The 25000-nt window shown below is 38.6% G+C and overlaps 2 protein-coding genes across 7 annotated transcripts in view; one reads left to right on the top strand and one right to left on the bottom strand.

The window, feature by feature from the left end:
* LOC144956203 (stimulated by retinoic acid gene 6 protein-like) overlaps nt 1-25000 on the top strand; it is a 744310-nt gene that overhangs the window by 624993 nt on the left and 94317 nt on the right. The window lies entirely within an intron of this gene.
* Nucleotides 1-25000, bottom strand: part of LOC144956194 (choline-phosphate cytidylyltransferase A-like) — a 57399-nt gene that overhangs the window by 23400 nt on the left and 8999 nt on the right. Inside the window, exons 1-3 of one of the 3 annotated variants that reach the window (XM_078886617.1) lie at nt 18029-18145; nt 9584-10000; nt 6245-6554 (exon numbers count right to left, since the gene is read on the bottom strand). In XM_078886617.1, the coding sequence (XP_078742743.1) occupies nt 6245-6554; nt 9584-9636 (363 nt within the window). In that variant the 5' untranslated portion in view covers nt 9637-10000; nt 18029-18145. Of the gene's footprint in view, nt 1-6244; nt 6555-9583; nt 10001-18028; nt 18146-25000 lie in introns of those variants that run through there. The other 2 variants (XM_078886618.1, XM_078886620.1) reach the window with 2 other exon arrangements.

Raw genomic sequence — 25000 nt, forward strand, 5'->3', positions numbered from 1 at the left:
CTACTACACTACTACTACTACCCGCTACTACTACTACTACTACTACTACTACTACTACTACTACTACTACTACTACTACTACTATACTATTACTATACTACTACTACTACTACTACTACTACTACTACTACTACTACTACTACTACTACTACTACTACTACTAACTACTACTACTACTACTATACTACTACTACTACACTACTACTACTACTCTGCTGCTGCTCTACTACTACTACAACTACAACTACTACTACTACTACTACTACTACTACTACTACTACTACTACTACTACTACAATCAATATTACAATAACAGTAACTACTACTAAATCCTCGACTGGGGATTGAACCTAAGACCTTCTGATTACCAGTCAGACGTGCTACCATTACACAACAGAGGCTCCCGATAGTAGGGACAATTTTAATACCTATATTATTCCACACAAGGGTACGCGTCTTACGCTGTGAACCCGCTCTTGAATCGCACATACAACACGAGAACGCTCCTTAATTTCCTAATTTATTTGACATCGTCTTCCGTCTACTTGATGACATGCCCTTACAGAGAGAGCGTCAAAATAGCATTGCGCATGCGTCCCTCTTATCAACTGAGGAAATTTATCGTTTGGTTAATGAGATATCACTTTAAAAAATGATATTATATTATATACATACTTTTATTAAATAAAATTATAACCAACAAACTTATTTTGATGAAAAGTTCACAGTGATGCACCAGTTAAATCGTTTCTCAGCCATCTTTTAGTCTGAGTTACGGAACCGTGAAGTCATGGATTTCCTTGGCGGGTAATCTTAATCTTGGGTGCATTCCTTATTATTTTTCATTCTTTGCAACACATCACTGTGAACTTTTCATCAAAATAAGTTGTATTTTTATTTTATAAAAGTATGCATATAATAACATTCTGAAAAGTGATTTATCAAATATAATTTGTGATATCTCATTAACCAAACGATAGATTTCCTCCGTTGATAAGAGAAGACGCATGCGCAATGCTACGTTGACGTTCTCTCTGTAAGGGCATGTTACTCGATGTCATGTCATCACATAGAACTGATTTGTCTTGACATGACTTCTACAAGATTGGCAATATTATAGACGACGTTCTCTCTGTAAGGGCATGTTACTCGATGTCATGTCATCACATAGAACTGATTTGTCTTGACATGACTTCTACAAGATTGGCAATATTATAAATAGCATGCGCTTGGCTAAGGAGTTCACAACATTGCCATCCGGAAGTAAAACGGACCAACACTCATAACTTTGTGTAACCATGATCGTCTATAGTCAGGTTTATACAGTTTAGTGAGAATTACTCACAACCGCGGATGGCAAAAAACAATACTACTGAGTGACGTCATCTTCGAACTATCTATAGTCGACGGTCAATAAAATCTAATCGACCTCATTGAAGAAATCAAGACCAAACCAACTAAGTCAGCTGGTCAAGAGGTTTTTCTTCCGTTCACGGGGACGATGACCCCTGGTTCTGACTTCTACGCAAAACGCTTTACGATCAGGTCGGGTTCGAGTTCAAAGTTTCATCTCATCGTCTTCACCGTTGTCGTCGATACTGGCTTGCTGAGATACGACAACGACTTCTTTTCTCCACATTGGACAGTAAAACGTTGCTTTAAAAATGGATAGTTTATGATAAACGTATCTCCCCTCCCCCCCCCCACTCTATCTCTCTATCTCCCTCCCCACCCCCTCTCTCTCTCTCTCTCTCTCTCTCTCTCTCTCTCACACACACACACACACATACAAACACACACACACACACACGTATATACACATAAACTTGTAAAGAAATGATTAAACTTGAGACTTCTTGAAGGTCTCAGGTTCAGGTCTCAAAATTCATTTACAAAAAAAATAAATTATAATAACAATTCAAATTTCAGACTTTTTGACATCATGGGGGTAACTTTCAATGAAGTCTAAAATTTCAGCCTTTTTGCCCTATCGAGGGTCCTTCTCCAAAAAAAGTCTCATAATACAGACATTTTGGCGTCTTGGGCCATCTTCAAACAAGTCCCAGACTACAACCATTTTAACAAATTATAATCTACAAAGAGGTCTCAGATTAAATATTTTTTGGCAAGTCGAAGGGTTCTTCTTCAAAGTGTTCTCTGATTAAACTTGTTTGAAGAGACGTGAGTTCATCTTCAAAGAAATTCAAGATTTAATATTTTTGACTAGTTTGAATCCGTCTTAAGAAAGAAAAAAAAACTCTTTAAGATTTAATACGGTTGACAAGTCGGGGTTCTTTATCAAAATGTATCACTTCCATTGATGCTATGCGTTTAGTTAAACTACTCACAATATCCGCCAGCCAGATTAACCTACCAACACAAATACCGTGTGTAACCTTTAACGTTTAAGAGTCTGATTTGTATAATTTAGTGAAAACTAATCATTAAGGGGCATTAACTAAGAGATGAGTGACGTCATCATCGTTCCTTCTATTCCATCTCCCTGACACAACACACACACACACACACACACAAACACAAACTCACATACACACACAAACACACACACCATGTATCACCTATGAGCCAATGATTGATAGGAATTAGTGAAATACTAATCCAATTACGGGCATTAACTAACAAACAACTGAATGACATCACTTCGTTCCTTATATTCCATCTCCCTGACACAACACACACACATACACACACACACACACTCACACACACACACACACACACACCATGTATCACCTATGAGCTTATGATTGATAGGAATTCGTGAAAACTAATCCAATAACGGGCATTAACAAAGAGCTCAGTGACATCACTTCGTTCCTTCTATTCCATCTCCCTGACACAACACACACCCACACCAACAAACACACACACACCCACAAACACACACACATACATCACCTATGAGCCCATATGTACAGATGATGTCCCCCCAAATCCATCAATGCATCAGACCAGATAATCAATACTGCCGAACTCTAATTTCTAAACAAAATCATTTTTAAAATATGGCCAGAAAACTCGTCCTACATATATTGATCGATTAAATTAACCCTCATCTTGTCAAAAATTTCAAACCTGGGACTTCCAAGGAAGTTCCGTGTTTGAGAGTTGTTCTTGTTGTTGCCAAGATGACGGTCATTTTAACCGATAGATATATAATTTGAAGGATGAGTTTTCTGGCCAAATTTTTAAATAATTGTTTTTTTGTTTTTTCCAAAAACCGCTGAAGTAAGCAAATTATCTCACATGATTTTGTCCCTTTTATTTTATCATCATTTTTTATATATATAATCTTTTTTTTTAAAAAAGTGTTCCCAATCAACAAGGGCTGTCATGATAACGACTATTATCACCTTCATTATCTTCACCATCATCATTATCATAACAACCCTACAGCCGCCTCCATCATCATCATCATCATCGTCGTCATCACCACAACCAGCACCACCACCACAATAACAACAACAAAACCAACATCGTAAACACAAAAATGACTGTTCAAAAATAGAAACAGAACATTTATTATATATGGTTCTAAACCAATTTTTATTTTAAAAAATCGCCAAGAAAAGTTGGTCCGGTTTCTGCACCGGCACATTATTATCCAATGTCAGATCATACGGTGGAGGGGGATGGGTCCCGATATCTCAGTTGGTAGAGCACTCGCTTCACAATCAAAGGGACCATGATCGATCCCTAATGCAGCCGAGTTTTATTTTTGACACCCACCAGTGATTAGGTAGCTGGATTTGTTAGCTCTGGCGGAAAGTACTTTCCCAAAGAGTAGCTTCCTTTCCAAAGGGTAGCAAGCAATTATTAGTCCGTTTCACACTAAAAAAACGGGACAAACTCTGGCTCCATGGACCAAATGTTAAAATATCATACAGACAGCATGCGCTTAGCTAAGAAGCTCACAACATTGCCATCCGGAAGTAAAACGGACCAACACACAAAATTCTGTGTAACCTTAAGCCTTAAACGTTTATAGTCTGGCTAATATAATTTAGTGAAAATTACTCATAACCGTAGATGGCAAAAAACAATAACAAAGACCCAAGTGACGTCAATTTTATTCTATCTATAGACAGCATGCGCTTAGCTAAGAAGCTCACAACATTGCCATCCGGAAGTAAAACGGACCAACACACAAAATTGTGTGTTATCATGAACGTTTATAGTCAGATTAATACGGTTTAATGAGAATTACTCATAAACGCGGATGGCAAAAAAAAACAATAACAAAGACCTGAGTGACGTCAAATTCGAACTATCTATAGATAGTATGCGCTTGACTAAGAAGCTCATAACATTGCCATCCGGAAGTATATCGGACGAACACACAAAACTCGGTGTCACCATGAACTTTTATAGTCTGGTTAATACAGTTCAGTGAGAATAACTCACAAACGCGGATGGCAAAATATAACAACAAAGTAGGCCTGAGTGACGTCAAATTCGAACTATCTATAGGGTAAGCAACACAATGTGTGGACAACATCCAATACTGCATGCCAAAAACCTGCATTGTACACGATGCCAAAAATAACCCCCAAAGTAGGTCAAACAATTAAATTAAATTCCTGAATCCGATTCTCAATCGTCTCGTCTTCCCGTGTGGCTTTGTGGCCCTCTTCCGACCGGCAGGTCCCTGGTTCGAGTGTAGCCATCGTCAACTTATAGACTGACACTGACCAAATAATGACGTCAAAAGACCAGTCTTTGATCACAAAAGAAAACAAATTGTTAGTTGTATTCAATAGTTCAACCAATGGGACAACTTGTTTTCATGAGCACTACTAACGACAACTCACTAGGAGCTGCAAAAACCAAATAATGACGTCAAAAGACCAGTAGTCCTTTTGGGTCTCAGTGTCAGGCTATAACGTAACGATGGCTACGGTTCAGTCCCGCTCTTGGGGGAGCAAAGTTGAGCCCCTTAGCAGCTTCTAATACGCTTCAACAGTCATAACGTCACTTCCCTCGTAATAACTGGCTCTAAACTACCAGAACAGTGGTGGACGTCCTTATGAAATATTTCTCCGACGAGCAAAAAAAGCGTATCCAGAGGGGGAAAAAATATTATAAATCTGACCGTTCGTCTCAAAACGGTTTTATGTCGGGATGGACCAGATGCTAAAAAGTCAAATTATAGTTAAACTGGTCAAAAATATGAAACGTCGGTATTTAGCACAATAAAATATGATATTCCTTCTCCTCTATAAAGCATATAGACTCAAAGTAAGCATGATATTTATGGAAACAAATTCCATTTTAAGCATCTTAACCATCCCGACTTAATACCGTCTTGAGACGAGGGGTCACAAATCTGATCATGTTTTGACGTTTACACATTCTGATCACAAGACATCTGAAAAGTTCTAGCAAGCATGAAGAATAAAAAGTACAGATTTTCTTTGTTTAGAACCACGATGGCCGCCGTTGCTGGGCGACATGACATCAGACTATTGAATCCAATTATGGCGTTACACTACTATATGTTATGAGGATCTATCTAGGTCGAAATTCCTCGCCGCATTCGTGTACGGTCAGCCGCGAACACGTCTGGAAGCTTCATCACAACGCAAAGCACGACTAGACGCTGTGGTTTAGAACCCTTGGAAAATGCACTTTATTCGTATTTATTTATCCTCTCTTTATTCCCTGATCGCATTCAGGACTAAAATGATTAAGCACGCTGATAACAGGGTTTTCTTTGTCCGGCACAAAATTGCCCAACAAAACAGATACATTAACGACGCCTCAAAGATGCCATGTCTCGTCCTACATGATATAAAAAAAAAAAAAAAAACAGATCGACGACGAAATTTTAATATTCTGTACGTCCTCTCTGTAGAAGATGCCATAATGTTGCTGTTGGTCAGAGAGAGACACGTATAGCGCTTTGAGCATATTTAGTAGTAGATATGCGCTCTATAAAAGCTCTGGTGTCTTGATTTTTTTTCTTCTAGTTTTTTAAAGTTGTTCTTTCCTTGTCATAGTTATGTTTTTGTTTTTTTGCGGGTGTCATTTTGATAGTTTTTATTGGTTTGTTTTGTTATTAAAAAAAAAAATATATTCTTTTTTAAATTTAAAAAAAAAAATTTTTTTTTTTTTTTGGGGGGGGGGGGAGGGGGGGGGGGTTGTTGCGTTTGTTTGTTTAATATATTCATTCATTGATGTATTTATGCAATCATTATTAACTTCTACCTTTATCTTTACTTACCGCACATTGACTTGGTTCAGGAAATCTGGCAGCAAGCTCCAAGGAGTCGTTGGAGTCCTCGTTCGGATCCTTCATGGTGATCTCGTTATGGGACCTCTTGCGGCCCAATGTGGGCTGTTGTAGGAGCTGCTGCTGTTGCTGCGGCTGCTGCTGCTGCTGTTGCTGCAGCTGCGGAGGCGGCGGCTGTTGGTCTTTCTGACGTAGGTTTGTCCCTGCCGAGTTGCAGTTGGCGGTGGTGGTGGTGGCGCTGCCGTTGGAGGTGGCATTCGTATCTGTGGTGATGCTGGCAGGGCCTCGAGTTGCCATGACTCTGTGGAGGGGAGGACAAGACATGAAGGAAATACTAAAATAGTTGTAGTAGTGATGGTAGTGGTGGTGGTAGTAGTAGTAGTAGTAGTAGTAGTAGTAGTAGTAGTAGTAGTAGTAGTAGTAGTAGTAGTAGTAGTAGTAGTAGTAGTAGTAGTAGTAGTAGTAGTAGTAGTAGTTAGTAGTAGTAGTAGTAGTAGTAGTAGTAGTAGTAATAGTAGTAGTAGTAGTAGTAGTAGTAGTAGTAGTTATAGTAATGGTTGTAGTAGTAGCAGTAGTAGTAGTAGTAGTTGTTGTAGTAATAGTAGTAGAAGTAGTAGTATAGTAGTAGTAGTAGTAGTAGTAGTAGTAGTATAGTAGTAGTAGTAGTAGTAGTAGTAGTAGTAGTAGTAGTAGTAGTGGTGGTGGTGGTGGTGGTGATGGTGGTAGTAGTAGTAGTAGTAGTAGTAGTAGTAGTAGTAGTAGTAGTAGTAGTAGTAGTAGTAGTAGTAGTAGTAGTAGTAGTAGTAGTAGCAGTAGTTGTAGTAGAAGTAGTAGTAGTAGTAGTAGTAGTAGTAGTAGTAGTAGTAGTAGTAGTAGTAGTAGTAGTAGTAATAGTGTAGTAGTAGTAGTAGTAGTAGTAGTATATAGTAGTAGTAGCAGTAGTAGTAGTAGTAGTAGTAGTAGTAGTAGTAGTAGTAGTAGTAGTAGTAGTAGTAACAAGATATGAAGTGAATAGAAAAGTGCCAGAAGACAATAGAGAATAAAAATTTTTCGCGGCGGTGGTGGGGTTCGAACCTGCGACCCTATTGGTACGACAACTCCGCCTGGCAGGTGAGAGCGTGGCTCTACCGTGTGAGCTATCCACGAACACAAAAAATATTCGTTTCAAACCCAAAGTCATTACTAGATCCCTCTCTCACCCACTCTTGAGACCGCCGATTCGTTCGTACACCACCATCGCGAATAATTTTGACCAGCAGTTAAGCTTAATAGCCAATATTCTCAACACAAACATATAACATAGAAACGATTGAGACATTGAGTATGCTCCGGTGTATGGGGTGAATTTTTAATTCAGAAAAGTGAGTGGAGCAGGCACTTATGTTGGTAACAACAAGATATGAAGTGAATAGAAAAGTGCCAGAAGACAATAGAGAATAAAAATTTTTCGCGGCGGTGGTGGGGTTCGAACCTGCGACCCTATTGGTACGACAACTCCGCCTGGCAGGTGAGAGCGTGGCTCTACCGTGTGAGCTATCCACGAACACAAAAAATATTCGTTTCAAACCCAAAGTCATTACTAGATCCCTCTCTCACCCACTTCTTGAGACCGCCGATTCGTTCGTACACCACCATCGCGAATAATTTTGACCAGCAGTTAAGCTTAATAGCCAATATTCTCAACACAAACATATAACATAGAAACGATTGAGACATTGAGTATGCTCCGGTGTATGGGGTGAATTTTTAATTCAGAAAAGTGAGTGGAGCAGGCACTTATGTTGGTAACAACAAGATATGAAGTGAATAGAAAAGTGCCAGAAGACAATAGAGAATAAAAATTTTTCGCGGCGGTGGTGGGGTTCGAACCTGCGACCCTATTGGTACGACAACTCCGCCTGGCAGGTGAGAGCGTGGCTCTACCGTGTGAGCTATCCACGAACACAAAAAATATTCGTTTCAAACCCAAAGTCATTACTAGATCCCTCTCTCACCCACTTCTTGAGACCGCCGATTCGTTCGTACACCACCATCGCGAATAATTTTGACCAGCAGTTAAGCTTAATAGCCAATATTCTCAACACAAACATATAACATAGAAACGATTGAGACATTGAGTATGCTCCGGTGTATGGGGTGAATTTTTAATTCAGAAAAGTGAGTGGAGCAGGCACTTATGTTGGTAACAACAAGATATGAAGTGAATAGAAAAGTGCCAGAAGACAATAGAGAATAAAAATTTTTCGCGGCGGTGGTGGGGTTCGAACCTGCGACCCTATTGGTACGACAACTCCGCCTGGCAGGTGAGAGCGTGGCTCTACCGTGTGAGCTATCCACGAACACAAAAAATATTCGTTTCAAACCCAAAGTCATTACTAGATCCCTCTCTCACCCACTTCTTGAGACCGCCGATTCGTTCGTACACCACCATCGCGAATAATTTTGACCAGCAGTTAAGCTTAATAGCCAATATTCTCAACACAAACATATAACATAGAAACGATTGAGACATTGAGTATGTTACCAACATAAGTGCCTGCTCCACTCACTTTTCTGAATTAAAAATTCACCCCATACACCGGAGCATACTCAATGTCTCAATCGTTTCTATGTTATATGTTTGTGTTGAGAATATTGGCTATTAAGCTTAACTGCTGGTCAAAATTATTCGCGATGGTGGTGTACGAACGAATCGGCGGTCTCAAGAAGTGGGTGAGAGAGGGATCTAGTAATGACTTTGGGTTTGAAACGAATATTTTTTGTGTTCGTGGATAGCTCACACGGTAGAGCCACGCTCTCACCTGCCAGGCGGAGTTGTCGTACCAATAGGGTCGCAGGTTCGAACCCCACCACCGCCGCGAAAAAAAAAAATTTTTATTCTCTATTGTCTTCTGGCACTTTTCTATTCACTTCATATCTTGTTGTTACCAACATAAGTGCCTGCTCCACTCACTTTTCTGAATTAGTAGTAGTAGTAGTAGTAGTAGTTGTAGTAGAAGTAGTAGTAGTAGTAGTAGTAGTAGTAGTAGTAGTAGTAGTAGTAGTAGTAGTAGTAGTAGTAGTAGTAATCGTTGCAGCTGTAGCAGATAAGGTATTCATATCCCCCTTACCCAACGTGTACATATATGCAGGTCTGACATCCGAATCCACTTATGGGCCTAGTTTAACGTTGTAATAGACAATATTTTGCGTCATATTTTAAGATATCCCTTACAACATTAGGAACCCATAAGAAATTGGATTATCAGACCTGCAAATAAATGCACGTCGCCCTTACCCAAACTGCGCAGATTGACAAACAGACAAACGAATTAACAAATAAATAGATACCTCGCCTTCCTCCTGGTTCTCACGCCTAGGAGAGAATGACCATTCATCATCATCTTATCAGATCGAAAAATCTTGACAACAACAACAGTTCAGTACAGGAATGAATTCACAGCGAGCCAAACACGCTACACGATACACCTCCGTCCTCCAATGATTGTGAAATTGGACAAATTAAATAATGTCCAACCTAACACACAACACACTATAATATATAATAAATCGTAGTTTACATCCAATAGGACACGGGGTACACGGGAATAAACATGTGTTGTTTATCACCAGGTCATTTTTCGGTGTTGGATCATTATCTGCTGATCTGATCTTCAACAAACTTTGACAGAATAATTTGTTTGGAAATTAATGTTTTTCTATATTGTTTTGCTTTTTGCTTGTTTGTTTATTGTTTTTGCTATAAGTCTGAAATAATGAAGAATGATACGAGGGTAACGTTTGAGAGATTATTATTCGATAATGACAATGGTTGTTTTCAATTTTCCTTTGGTAGTCTTCAGTTTTCCTTTCCATATATGGATGTTTGTTTCTTTATTTAAGGGGTTCACGGCGCTTGCAACACATTTAGGTCATATAAGCGCCAGTAAAAAGGAAGAAAATAGAAGAGTCAAAAAGTTCTAGAATTACAATTAGAGCACCCAAGAAAAAGTAACTCAAAGGGGAATTGGTTCAAATAGGGAACAGATCTAGAGTCCAAGAGTACACTATCAAAGTAATTAGTTTGAGATCACCTAAAGGTCTCATCCAGACACAAGCACAGGTCCCACCTAAGAGGGATACACTAAAATGTTTACAAATCATAATCACATTATATAAAACTAAAAACAATACAGTGCATACAGAGAGATGGTTTACAGGACAAAAAACATCATCTCCCAAAACTCTAACTATACATTTGACTGTTTCCCTCACAGCTAGGGTATCCGGCCAGGGCCAGGATAAAACCAAGTAATCTCATTCCAAGATAAAGACAGAAAGCATGTTGGATAAAAACATTATTAAACAGATATAAGTGGATAGAAGATCAGTAAGTGCCTCCCTGTCCACTTTAGGAGGTCAGGATGTTGTTTTTGTTTGTTTGTTTTTAATGGTTTTACGGCGCTTGCAACACATTAAGGTCATATCAGCGCCAGTAAAAAGGAAGAAAATGGGATAGTAAAAAGTTCTAGAATTAGAATTAAAGCACAAAAGAAAAGGTAAGACAAAAAGGAACTGGTTCAAATAGGGAACAGATCTAGAGTCCAAGAGTACACTATCAAAGTAATTAGTTTGAGATCACCTAAAGGTCTCATCCAGACACAAGCACAGGTCCCAACTTAGAGGAATACACTCAAATGTTTATCAATCGTATAATATAATAAGTAAACTAAATATAATAAAATGTTTAACAGAGAGATGATTTACAAGGAAAAAAATATCATCTCCCAAAACTATAACTATACATTCGACTGTTTCCCTCCCAGCCAAGGAACTCCGGCAAGGATCAGGACAAAACTAAGTAATCTCATTCCAAGACAATGACAGGAAACAATTGGAAAACGGGTATGGGGGGATAGAAGACACAGCATGTACCTCCCTGCCCACTATGGGAGGTCAGGGTCCCCCCCCCCCCCAGAGGTCAGGATGTAAGAGTTTTAGTTATTGTATGTAGATATATTGAGTTTTCCTGATGATGACGACGAAGACGACGACGATGATGATGATGATGATGATGATGATGACGATGACACTGATGATGATGACGACGATGGTGGTGGTGGTGGTGATGCGGCTGGCGGCGACGGTGATCGTTGATGAGGATTATACGATGAAAATACTGATGATGATGGTGATGATGATGATGATGATGATGGTGATGATGATGAAGATGAAGATGACAACGACGACAATATTGATGACTACACCAAAGTGGACAACATCCTGCAACGATTCTGATGACAATGCAATCGAGAACTAAAGAAAGGAACGCTACCAAATTACAACACAAACCCCGTCACTATAAAGACCCATCGTGCCCATCGAATACCGCTAGTATTTGTAACATGTCAAAATAATCTCATCTACACTCGTGTATACATAATGGGACAAATATACATTTTTTCAACAACAAAAAATCTCAAACAATAATAATGAAACAGAAAAGTGCTATGCTCGACAATTTGTACGTAAAGGTCGAACATAATAATGTTCAAAAAAATAATAAGGTAAATAAATAGAAATCACTACTAAACATATCGTGCGATTTCAACCGATTACGTCTAGTCATTGCGGCTTGACATCCGGTTCCCAAAGCAAAGGGAGATTATATCATATGATCAAGAGTGTTTAAATAGGATTCGATAGTCTGATGTCACCTCCGCCCAGTAACCAGGAGCTTGGTTCTAAACAAAGAAAATTGGTACTTTTTATTCTTCATGCTGGCTAGAACTTTTTCACAGGTCATGTGATCAGAAGGTATAAAAGTCAAAACATGATCAGATTTATAATGTTTTTCTCCTTTGGATGGATACACTTTTATGCTAGTCGGAGAAGTATTTCATACGGGCGGTGATGGAGATAATGGCGTCCGCCACTGTTCCGATAGTTTAGAACCAGTTGCTATGCGTCATTACGAGGGAAGTGACGTCACGACTGTTGAACCTTATTACGAAGATAGTGAACGAACGTTTGCATAATATATCTGCAAGGAATAAGCCAAATTTATTCTCCTAGACTGCTCAGCAAAGTCGTATGTCCAAAAGACAAGAGCATATCATTGCAATCTTCAGAGGGTTAATGTTTCGACGCATTACGACTCGTCAATACAGCTTGACATATTATTATGCTTCTACACCAGAATAGAAAGAGAGGGTGGAGCCTACCATGATACAACACTTTACAGAGACCTTATTTCATCATACAAGTTCTGTCCAATCAATGACAGGTGGGTGAATATCGCTTTCCAGAACTGATGTGCTTATAACATGAGATCCTGAGATTTTTTACCAATCGACGATTGCTCTCTTGATAGCTCGCTTGTGAACATGTATCAGCCCATCCCACTTTGAATATTTGCAAGGACCTGACATCGTGGTCATTGACAACGACTGAAAGTAGTAGAAACAGACAGTGAGCGATAGCCAGGGTTAGAAGAAGAATGGCAGAAAGTGCACTGTCTTCGGTATTATTTTTACTATATGTGTTTACAATGTTGTATCAACTTCCGTTGAACCGGTAGAGAGTGGAAAAAGGTCAGAGGCGACGAATTCCTGACCCACTGTTTATTTTCCCCAATACCGGAATTAAAAACAGAAAATTATGCCCTTCCGCCACGACATCATAAGATATCGTCGCCACGAAGGAATTATAGATAATTCATCAAACAAAATATTCGATGTCGACAGGAATCAGCCATGTTGTCCAATATCAGAATTAACCATATTGAATAATTATTTCTTTTCGTTTAAAATATCAAGTATACATTAAAAGATGAATAATGCGACTGAATTAACGTAATAACTTTTTTTTTTCACCTCAGCCGACATTTTTTTCTACTGGGAACTGTTTTCCATTTTCCGCAAAATAAATAAAACTGGCAATCATGCACCAGATGCCCGAATGCACATGTAACACAAAAGACACGATTCATCCAGTCATCCAGTAGGTACAGAAAACTGATTTTTCAAACCCAACAATGCTCAATTTAGTCACTTTTGCTTAAAAGAGTTTGCAATTCTGAGCATTTTGATACCAATATCATACATGTATCTCAATTTTTAAGGAAGATATGGTCATTTGAAAATTTGACAATTTCGTCGTCGCGACACCCTGCTTCAGCACCCAACTTCGGGACTTCGTATAAAAAAAAGTATCGGGCTCACAATGACAAAATTTCAACTGCTTAAAGTCTCATAGAAATTAAACAACTCCAATTTTTTTCAGAACTCTAGCTCTTTATTTAATTACATTTTAAGCGCCACGAAAACGCAAAAAATGCATATTTCCCATAAATCGCCAAGGGAGACAAAAAATGTGTCGAGGCAGCCTCTGGTCGGCACGCCATTTTGCTCTCACTGACTGGGCTGTGCAACTCATGTTTATTTACCAAAGTTAAATGCTGGGCGAATGCGGGCGATACTTATAATCGGTACGGCATTTCCATATTTTAAGAGAAAAATGGATGAGCTTTCCAGTAATGTAAAAATAGTCTGCTGAAATTTTGTGGAAATGAGTTTAATCTTCCTTTTTTTGAGAAACTTTAAAAATAAAATCGCTTCCCTAAATAAACCAACAGTTATTTGGTATCGATCGAAACGTCAAGATCTTGTGCACATTTTAAACCAATTACTGATCCGATACCACCCATGGCCCGAATTCGCCAAGCTCTTCAAGATGACCGATCGCGAAAAGTTCGTTTTTTCCATCAGCGGGCGAGCCGATTAGTGACTTGTTTCAAAACCCACTTAAATTATCTTCAAAAAAAGCAGATAAATCATTTAGACACCATTTTAAAGGGATTTGAATAAGCTTTCGATTGATATAAATTTTATCCTTGTCATTTTGATATTTAATGGAATACAACGAAGTAAAATTGATGTAAACTCATCGAAAATTGTCCGCCAGAGCGCATTAGCGGCAGTTTGCCGTACCTACATCCAGCTTATTCCAATACGTAGACCTCATTAAAATGATAACACGAGACAACAGCTGTTGACACAGAAAATTCAAAATGGAAGATGACGCAATACAAACAAACAGTAGACGAGGTGGTCACATAGCTGCATAATGCAAGGCAGCCGAATCGATCCGTAGCCTTCCTAAACTCATAACGTGTCCGTAGCCATCGTTAACTTATAGCCTGACGCTAAAACCATAGCCATCGTAACTTTTGGCCTGACACTAAAACACCCACGTAACTTATAGCCTGACACTGACCAAAAAATGACGTCAAAAGAAGTCTTTGGCCACAAAAGAAAACAAATCGTGAGTTGTATTCAATAGTTCAACCAATGGAATCACTTGTTTCCTTGAGCACTGCTAACGACAAAACTCACTAGACGCTGCACAGAGCTAAAAAAAATAACGTCAAACAAGTCCGAATGGGTTCTTCTGTCAGGCTATATTATGTTAAAGATGGCTACGCACTGACCGTAAACTCATGGCCTGATACTGATGCTGACCAACAAATGACGTCAAAAGACAAGTCTTCGGCCACAGAAGAAAATGGGATCTCTTGTTTCCTTGATCACTACTAAAGACTAAAGACCACCCAATAGATAGTATACCCTTGGCTGAGAAGCTCAAAACATTGCTATCCCAACACATAAAATAACTATGTGTAACCTTGAACGTTTATAGTCTGGTTAAAGTTTAGTGAGAATTAGATTCAATAGTCTGATGTCACGTCGCCCAGTTACTAAGTTACCATACGTCATTACGAGGGAAGTGACGTTACGACTGTTGAAGCGTATTACTCATAAACGTGGATGGCAAAAAACAATAACAAAGACCCGAGTGACGTCATCTTCGTTCTATCAATAAAGTTAACGATGGCTACGCACTGACCAACCCCCCCCCCCCCCCCCCCCCCCCCCCCCCCACCCCCAAAAAAAAAACGTCAAAAGACAAGTCCCACGACGACAAGATAAAATAATATGTGGAGTTGTATTTGTATTTAACAGTGGGATTATTTGTATCATTGAGCACCACTAACAACAGCTTACCAGGAGGTGCACTAGCTGCCAACTGTTCAAAGATCGAGATCGGGGACACCCATATGCACAATAACGCCATGGCCCAAAACAGCAGTATGTTTGGACTATTATACAGATAGAATGAAGATGGCGTCACTCAGGTCCCTGCTATTGTTTTTTGTCATCTACGTTTATGAGTAATTCTCACTAAACTGTATTAACCAGACTGTAAACAACCAAGATTACACATAGTTTTGTGTGTTGGTCCGTTATATTCCGGATAGCAATATTGTGAGTTTCTAAGCCTCCTACCACTACTACTACAACTACTACTACTACTACTACTACTACTACTACTACACTTCTTTTCTTCTTCTTCTACTACTACTACTACTACTACTACCACTTCTTCTTCTTCTTCTTCTACTACTACTACTACTACTACTACTACTACTACTACTACTACTACTACTACTACTACTACTACTACTACTACTACTATTACTACTACTACTACTACCACTTCTTCTTATTCTTCTACTACTACTACTACTACTACTACTACTACTACTACTACTACTACTACTACTACTACTACTACTACTACTACTACTACTACTACTATACTACTACTACTACTACTACTACTACTACTACTATACTACTATTACTACTACTACTACTACCACTTCTTCTACTACTACTACTACTACTACTACTACTACTACTACTACTACTACTACTACTACTACTACTACTACTACTATCGAAGGGTTTGTACCCCAAACATACATTGTTCGCACTGGTTCTATCTGGGGCCTTTTTATTCTCATCTTTTTGTTAGTTTATCCCTTATTCCGATTCCGATACCCTTATCGTATGACAGGTAGATCAGAATACAGCCATATTAATCATAATATCATATTGATATCAGGGAACAGAACATGTTTTTTTATTGTTTTTAAGGGTTTTACGGCGCTTGCAACACATTTAGGTTATATCAGCGCCAGTAAAAAGGAAGAAAATGGGATAGTAAAAAGTTCCAGAATTACAATTAAAGCACCCAAGAAAAAGTAAGACAAAGGGGAATTGAGAACAAATAGGGATCAGATGTAGATCCCAAGAGCATACCACCAATGTACTTAGTTTGAAATCACCTACAAGTCTCATCCAGACACAAGCACAAAATCCAACAAAGAGGAACACACTCAAATGCTTACATTATACATTCAAAATAAAAATAATAATACATAACAGAGAGATGATTTACAAGGAAAAAAAATATCATCTCCCAAAACAATAACTATGCATTTGACTGTTTCCCTCCCAGCTAGGATTCGGCCAGTGCCAGGACAAAACCAAGTAATCTCATTCCGAGACAAAGACAGAAAGCATGTTGGTTAACAGATATAAGGGGATAGAAGACACAGTATGTACCTCCCTGCCCGCTATGGGAGGTCAGGATCCCCACCCAGGGAACAGAACAGTTGGCAGTGTCGGGGTTACGGACCTTACACCCGAAAGGCTATACAATTCTGAGGGGAAAACAGACAACACAGTAGCTGTCCTCTGTACTATATAAATATTATATTATATATATATATATATATATATATATATATATATATATATATATATATATATACTGTACTATATTATATTATACGGTCCCATCATCAAAAACCATCAAATCAACCCTAAAGAACAGGGACATTGGTCACGGTTTGTTTGTTTTGGTTTTCGTTTGTTTGCTTGATTGTGTGTGTGTGTGTGTGTGTGTGTGTGTGTGTGTGTGTGTGTGTGTGTCTGTGTGTTTGTGTATCTGTCTTTGTCTAATAAATTGAAGCTTACAAATCAATACTAATCGTAATTTTATTTCTTCGAGCTTCAAACAGCAACATTTTCATGTGCAGGTATAATTCAACTGGCGGGAAGATTTTGTGAGTATATATTTTTCCACAAAGCATAGCAACAATAATTTTAAGCTTAAAAACGGCAAGTTCACCTCCGACATAATACCATTTTGAAAAAAAAATGGGTCACAAACGTTGTCGAGTAAAAAATTAACTACAAAACACACTGCACGTTCGAATATTTCTCTCAAAAATGTGAGTGCCTGCTCTGAGTGGAGCAGGCACTTATCTTGATAATAATAACAAGAAATAAAGTGAGTAGGAAAGTGCCATAAGACGGAGTTGTCGTACCAGTAAAGTCGCGGGTTCGAGCCCACATCGCCGCCGCGAAATATTGTTATTCTCTATTGTCTTCTGGCACTTTCATTTCTTGTTATTATCCACATTTCTCTCCATAGCATACATAGCTCTAATACGAGTAATCCAAAAGAAAGTCACGAACCAATAGAATTTAACACAAATAATTTAAAACAAATGTCACTTCTACCGTTACTATTGAAAGTATGATAATAATAATAATATGATAATATAAATCTTTTAACTACCGTACTCTTTAAAAGCAAGTATTTTAAAAATTTGGCCAGAAAACTCGTCCTTCAATGAATATCGATCGATTTAAACGACCCTCGTCTTGACAATAAATGAAACTCTCAAACCCTTGACCACAGGAGGTCTTCCTGAAAGACCCGGGTTTGAGAAGTAGTTATTTTGGTGTTTTTTCCTAAGTTGAGGGTCATTTAAATCGATCGATATTTGAAGGACGAGTAATCTGGCCAAATTTTTTAATACATGTTTTATCAGAGGACGTCAAGTTAATTAGCTATAACTAGTTATTCACGTGCACTGACATCATAGAGGTAAAACACAAAACTCGTACAATGACAGTTGTGAGTCTATATTATTATGGAGTCGAATCATTAAGGCATGAGTAACAGCGGGCGGGTATCTTGATACAACACGATAATGATAATATTAATACTAATAATATTATAATAATATGGTGACGAGTGGTTCGATATGCAAATCCTGGCTTATCGGAAAACGATGATACGTCATAGGACGGACACACACACACACACACACACACACACACACACACACGTGTACACACACACTATCAACTATTATGTCACATTGCATGCTTTATAAATGACTACGTACTATATACTTATTCTGTTACGGGTGTGGGTGCGTGTGTGTGTGTGTGTGTGTGAGTTAGAGAGAGAGAGAGAGAAAGAGAGAGAAAAAGAGAGAGAGAGAGAGAGAGAGAGAGAGAGGGAGAGAGAGAGAGAGAGAGGGAGCTAGAGTGTGTGAGTGTGTTTGTGTATGTGAGTAAGTGGGTGAGCGTGTGCATGTGAGAGAGTGAGAGCATAAAATATATATACACCCGTATGTGTGTCTGTGCATGTAATGCATAATATGTGCGTGTATATATGTTTACTCTAGTTGTGTGACACTGACGACAATGACGATGGTATACATAATATAAATATTAGCAGTGGTGGCGTCACAAAATCCACCCCAATAATCTCATAAATAAACAACAAACGATCAAACCTGTTATCTAGACTGTTTCACCATCTGGTTTTTTTTTCTAATTTTTTTATTTTTTTTTTTTTGGGGGGGGGGGGGTTGTTGGGGTTTTTTTTAAATTATTATTTTTGTTAGAAAACGTAAACGTCAGATATCGATTGATATGACCTTCACCTTGTCAGAAACTCGAATTAGCTTGACAGGTCTTTGAAGTGTCAAAGCGATAAACTAAGAAGCAGGCGCTGTTATAAGATAAAGACATGAAAAAAAAAAATGCATTATTTTTTTTTTTAATTTCCAAAAATAAAATAAAAAATCTGCCGGCTTTGACTGGGAATCAAACCGCAGTCCTCCCGATTACCTCTCCTCTCGTGTTCTATGTTTGTTTTGTGTGATGCAAGCGTAAAACAAAAACGTCCCAACGATCTGGTAGCCTCAAATTATAGATAGTATGCGCTTGGCTAAGAAGCTCACAACATTGCCATCCGGAAGTATAACGGACCAACACACACAAAACTACGTGTAACATTGAACGTTTATAGTCTGGTTAATACAGCTTAGTGAGAATTACGAGGATGGAAAAAAAAAAAACAATAACAAAATCATGAGTGACGTCAACTTCATACTCTCTATAATGTGGTCTTGTGGTATGACAATCGCCTTCGGACAAGAAGGTCCAGGGTTCGAGTTCCACTCTGAACGGCGCACAACTGAGTCCTTGGAAAAGGCTCTTTACTCACATTCTCTCACCGTACTCAGTAGGTGTAAAATGAGTACCTAGTTGTTAACCGCGTTGTCTCTTTCGAAAAAAAAATGTTATATCGCCTAACAAGCATCACGTCTCGTCCTACATGTAAAGTGTTACAAGAGTCCCTTTGTAAAGCGTTTTGAGCACATTTAGTGGATATTGCACTATATAAATGATCGCGTTTCTTTCTTTCTTTTCGTTTTTTTTTTTTTTTTTTTAAAGATATAACGCTGTGAATTGGAACACGGGTGTTCAGATTAGCAATGCGATTTGGTATCTAAGTTCTCAATCTTTTGGGTCCTCAAAGATACTGGGGGTCAATGTCAGGTGTTATATTATCACACACACACACACACACACACACACACACACACATATATATATCAGCTATGTTTCTTTGTATGTTTGCTAGAGCTGATACGGGGTTTGATTACCTATGAAACCTGGTATGCCTGAGGGATGACGCACGTGTGTATGTTTGTGTCTGAGTGTGTGTGTGTGTGTGTGCGTGTATTTGTGTGTATGTGTGTGTGTGTGTGTGTGAGAGAGAGAGAGAGAGAGAGAGAGAGACAGAGATTGTGTGTCGCGAGCGTGTATGTGTGTTGGGTTGTTTTTTGTTTTTTTGTGAGTGGATTATGCGTTAACTTAAAAGAGGCAGATTACGGGGTCACATTTAATTTCATTAGGTCATGACACAACCATCTTAAGTACTGGCCTGTCATCCGTAAAAAAAAAAAAATTAAAAAAAAAAAGATGGCGTTGGCTGGGTCATGTGGCCAGAATGGAAAAAGGGTCACTTCCCAAAACAGCCCTGTACTGGACAGCAGATGGGAAGAGAAAGCGGGGAAACCCAAAGAAACCTGGCGAAGGACCATGAAGAAAGAATTAAAGGAAACAGGCCTGTCCTGGAATACAGCCACCGCAAAAGCAGCCGATCACAAAAAATGGAGATGTCTGGTGGATGCCCTATGTGCCTCAAGGCCCGAAGAGGATTAAGTAAGTGTCATCCGTAGCCATCGTTAACTTATAGATACTATGCGCTTGGCTAAGAAGTTCACAACATTGCCATCCGAAAGTATAACGGACCAACACACAAAACTGTGTAACCATGAACTTTCATAGTCTGGTTAATACAGTTTAGTGAGAATTACTCATGAACGCGGATGGCAAAAAAAAAAACTCAAAAAAAAACCAAAGATCTGAGTGACGTCAACTTCGAACTATCTATATGAACTTTTAGGTCTCTAATATCAAAGTATCATATATTGATGCTATGCGTTTAGGTTAAATAATCATAAAATCTACCAGCCAGATATAACGTACAATCGGTGTGTAACCTTGAAACGTTTATAGTCTGATTGGTGTAATTTAATGAGAATTAATCACTAAAATGACCGTTTAAAAACAACAAAGAACTGAGTGCCGATAATTTTGTGCCTCCAATAAAGAGGTCTGACGGGAAAAAAAATTCACAAGCATGGAAGACATTCCAAAAATACCACAATGGTAACATCTGTTTGAATGACGTTGATCGATATCAAGATGAAGACATTTCGATTTGAAATCTAAATAAACTAAGAGAGAGAGAGAGAGAGAGAGAGAGAGAGAGAGAGAGAGAGAGAGAGAGAGAGAGAGAGAGAGAAAGGGATTCTGTGAGAGAGAGAGAGAGAGAGAGAGAGAGAGAGAGAAAGGGATTCTGTGTGTGTGTGAGAGAGAGAGAGAGAGAGATTTTTTGTTTGTTTGTTGCTTTAGGTCTCTTCCAACACAATTGAGGTTATATGAGAGACCGCTGAAACAAAAAACAAGCAATCCAACAAAAATAGTACAAATGTAAATCAAAATCATAACCTAAAGATATCATAAGCTAAATTATAAATAACCAAGAACAAACAGCAGAAGATTTACAGAAAAAAAAATATCCCTGTCAAAAATACAATCACAAACCAAAGAAGCAGGATAGGCTAGTAAAGAGAAGAAGAAACGACATCACTATCGGATCGTACACCCATGCGAACATCATAGGTATATGATTCAAGGGTGATGCTCCATCCAACCACCCGCAGAGAGAGAGAGAGAAAGGGATTCTGTGTGTGTGTGTGTGTGTGAGAGAGAGAGAGAGAGAAAGGGATTCTGTGAGAGAGAGAGAGAGAGAGAAAGGGATTCTGTGTGAGAGAGAGAGAGAGAGAGAGAAAGGGATTCTGTGAGAGAGAGAGAGAGAGAGAGAGAGAGAGAGAAAGGGATTCTGTGAGAGAGAGAGAGAGAGAGAGAGAGAGAGAGAGAGAGGGAGAGAGAAAGGGATTCTGTGTGAGAGAGAGAGAGAGAGAGAGAAAGGGATTCTGTGTGAGAGAGAGAGAGAGAGAGAGAGAGAGAGAGAGAGAGGGAGAGAGAGAGAGAAAGGGATTCTGTGAGAGAGAGAGAGAGAGAGAGAGAGAGAGAGAAAGAGATTCTGTATGTGTGTGTGAGATAGATAGATAGATAGATAGATAGAGAGAGAGAGAGAGAGAAAGAGAGAGAGAGAGAGAGAGAAAGAGATGCTGTGTGTGTGAGAGAGTGAGAGAGAAAGAGATTCTGTGTGTGTGTGTGTGTGTGTGTGTGTGTGTCTGTGTGAGTGAGAGAGAGAGAGAGAGAGAGAAACAGAGAGAAAGAGATTCTGTGTGTGTGTGTGTGTGTGTGTGTGTGTGTGTGTGTGTGAGTGAGTGAGAGAGAGAAACAGAGAGAAAGAGGGAGAGCGAGAGAGAAAGAGAGAGAGAGAGAGAGAGAGAGAGAGAGAGAGAGAGAAAGAGATTCTGTGTGTGTGTGAGAGAGAAAAAAAAAAAAGAGGAGAGAGAGAGAGAGAGAGAGAGAGAGAGAGAGAGAGAGAGAGAGAGAGAGAGAGAGAGAGAGAGATTCATTGCTTTTGTAAAGGGGGTTGACAATCGACAACCTCGATACATGATACATCGGCCCGCTGTAGATAGCGTGCTTTGTTGACTACATCAAGCGACTTTAAGCATGGCCAGTGACTGGACGGACGACAACAAAAAATTTAACTAATTAACAACTATACTTTTAGTTACTTTTTTCCTGGCCTCCCTACTGTATTTGGCTAAGACACTTCACATTTAACATACACACTTTACTCCAATGCTGCAGTACTTTGAAAAAGCCACACATAATTTATTTTTTTTAAACAAACAAAACAAAACAAAAAAAAAAAAAACAATACAAAATAAAACTGGTATTTAAAATGTTGGTCATAAAAAATTGGCCTTCAAATATTGATTGATGAAAATGACCCTTAATTTATCACCGTTAAGAAAAACTGCATTTTTTAAATATTGTTTTTTTTTTTTTTGGGTCATTGATTTATTGACTTAAAAAAAAAAAAAACAAAGAGGGAAATACTTGTTTTGTTTCCTTCATAGAAAGATATCCTGTTTTGATACTTCAAGCTGTCCCGAAACTGACTCTTTGTAAAGCGCTTTTGATTGAGCACGTTTAGTGGATATTGCGCTATACAAAAGCTCAAGTTTGTAAAAGTTTTCTGGACAATAATAATATAATAATAATAATAATATTCGTCAATGCACTCTTACGACTATTGTTGTTATCCCAGATTGTCACCATTGTTGTCACTGGGCTGTCAAGTTCAAAGGTCACAGTACAAAGTGTGTGGATGGATGGAACAGAAAGTGTGCCATTGTCTCAACCATGCACAGATAGAATGTACTATAAATATAAAGATATATATAACACAATTAACCGCCGTACTCTTGAAAAACACGTATTTAAATTTTTCGCCAGAAAACTTGTCTTTCACAGATCGATTGATTTTAATGAAATTACCCTCCTCTTGGCACAAACTCTCAAACCTGGGACTTTAACTTTAAGGAAGACCTCAAGAGGTCCCAGCGTTGAGATTTTTTATTTTTTCCAAAGTTGAGGGTCATTTAAATCGATCGATATTAATCTGAAGGACGAATTTTCTGGCCAAATTGTAAAACACGCGTCTATCCAGTAGTACGACACAGTCAGTCTAACTGGTTAACTCACTCAATCCTAGAGACTTTTGCTACTTTTCAAAATTGGAAAATATGTATTAAAAATAAGCCTATGCATAGATAGTTTTATTCAACTACCATTAACATGTACAAACTAAAAACATTAGCTTTGATACTACGCCTATAATTTGTCTTAGAAAAATGTAATAAATAGGCATGGGGTAAAATAAACCCGGGTAAACTACGGATATCAATATCCGAACCAAAGACTTGACGCCAAAGCAATCTTTTATCATCATCCTTAATCCCTTATCAAGATTATTAAACCAGTTACCGAGTTCAACTTTATCACACGCCTCTGACTGAACAACATTATAATATCATTATAACCGCACGGCAATTTTTTTTAATGAGCTTTTACATAGCGCAATATCCACTAACCGTGCTCACAATGCTTTACAAAGGGTGCCTGACCAACAGCAACACATGTAGAACGAGACATGAGCGAGGTCCGGCCCCATGTATCATAGCCGGCACAACGTAAAAATACGCTAAGCATCACTATCTTAGATTGTAACAGTTACCGTTCACTGACACACGCGAACAACATAAATATCATTACGCGCATGGTTTAATAGCGCCACACGTGTACACTTACAAGGTGCTCAGTCGCAGCAGAACATGCTTTTTGAAACACACTGTGAGTACATTTATGGTGGTGAGAGAATGTGAGTAAAGAGCCTTTTCCGAGGACTCAACTATGCGCCGAGCGAGGCTTAACCCAGGACCTTCCGATCCGAAAACGAGTGCCATACCACTAGACCACATAGCCGCACAAAAAAAAAAAAAAAACGTACACCAAAGACTTTACGCTAAAGCAATCCTTTATCATCATCCTTAATCCATAATCAAAATTATTAAACCAGTCACTGAGTTCAACTTTATCACACGCCTATGTCGAAACAACATTTTTGAGGCTGGCTGAGAAAACCCGGGAAGCCGCGGCAAGCTTTGATTCGAGATATGAGCCAAAATAGAAGATAAAATGTTTCCCATAGCAATAGATTGTATTCAGAAAAAAAAAATTTCATAACTTGGGTTCTAATAGACATAGAAAGAAAATTTAAAGTGGTAAATGATTTGGTCTACACCAATGCATGCATAACTCAATTTATGAAATTTGCGCATCTTTCCGGTTTTTCTCAGCCAGCCACATGTAGACCTCTATCATTGAATAATAAAAATAAATAAAATAACATTCTTTTCATTCATCCCATAGGGGAAATTTGTCTCTAATATCTATTCCAAGGGAAAACTGGAAAAACCTAGGTGTTAGCCGCAGTGCTGCTGCGCCGTAAATTGAGCTAGGGCGAGGTGACTGATTTGCTCAAGGCCACACAACGGAGTGGCGGGTAATCGAACTCGGCACCTTTCGGGTACGAAGCAAAGACCGTACCGCTGAGCCACGCTGCCTCCCTAACCGCACGGTTCGTTCATGCAATATAATAATAATAATAATAATAAATAATAAAATAATAATAATAATAATAATAATAATA

This window comes from Berghia stephanieae, chromosome 10 (assembly GCF_034508935.2).
Source record: "Berghia stephanieae isolate SIO BIC M18660-M18661 chromosome 10, UCSD_Bste_1.3, whole genome shotgun sequence".
Lineage (NCBI taxonomy): Eukaryota > Metazoa > Mollusca > Gastropoda > Nudibranchia > Aeolidiidae > Berghia > Berghia stephanieae.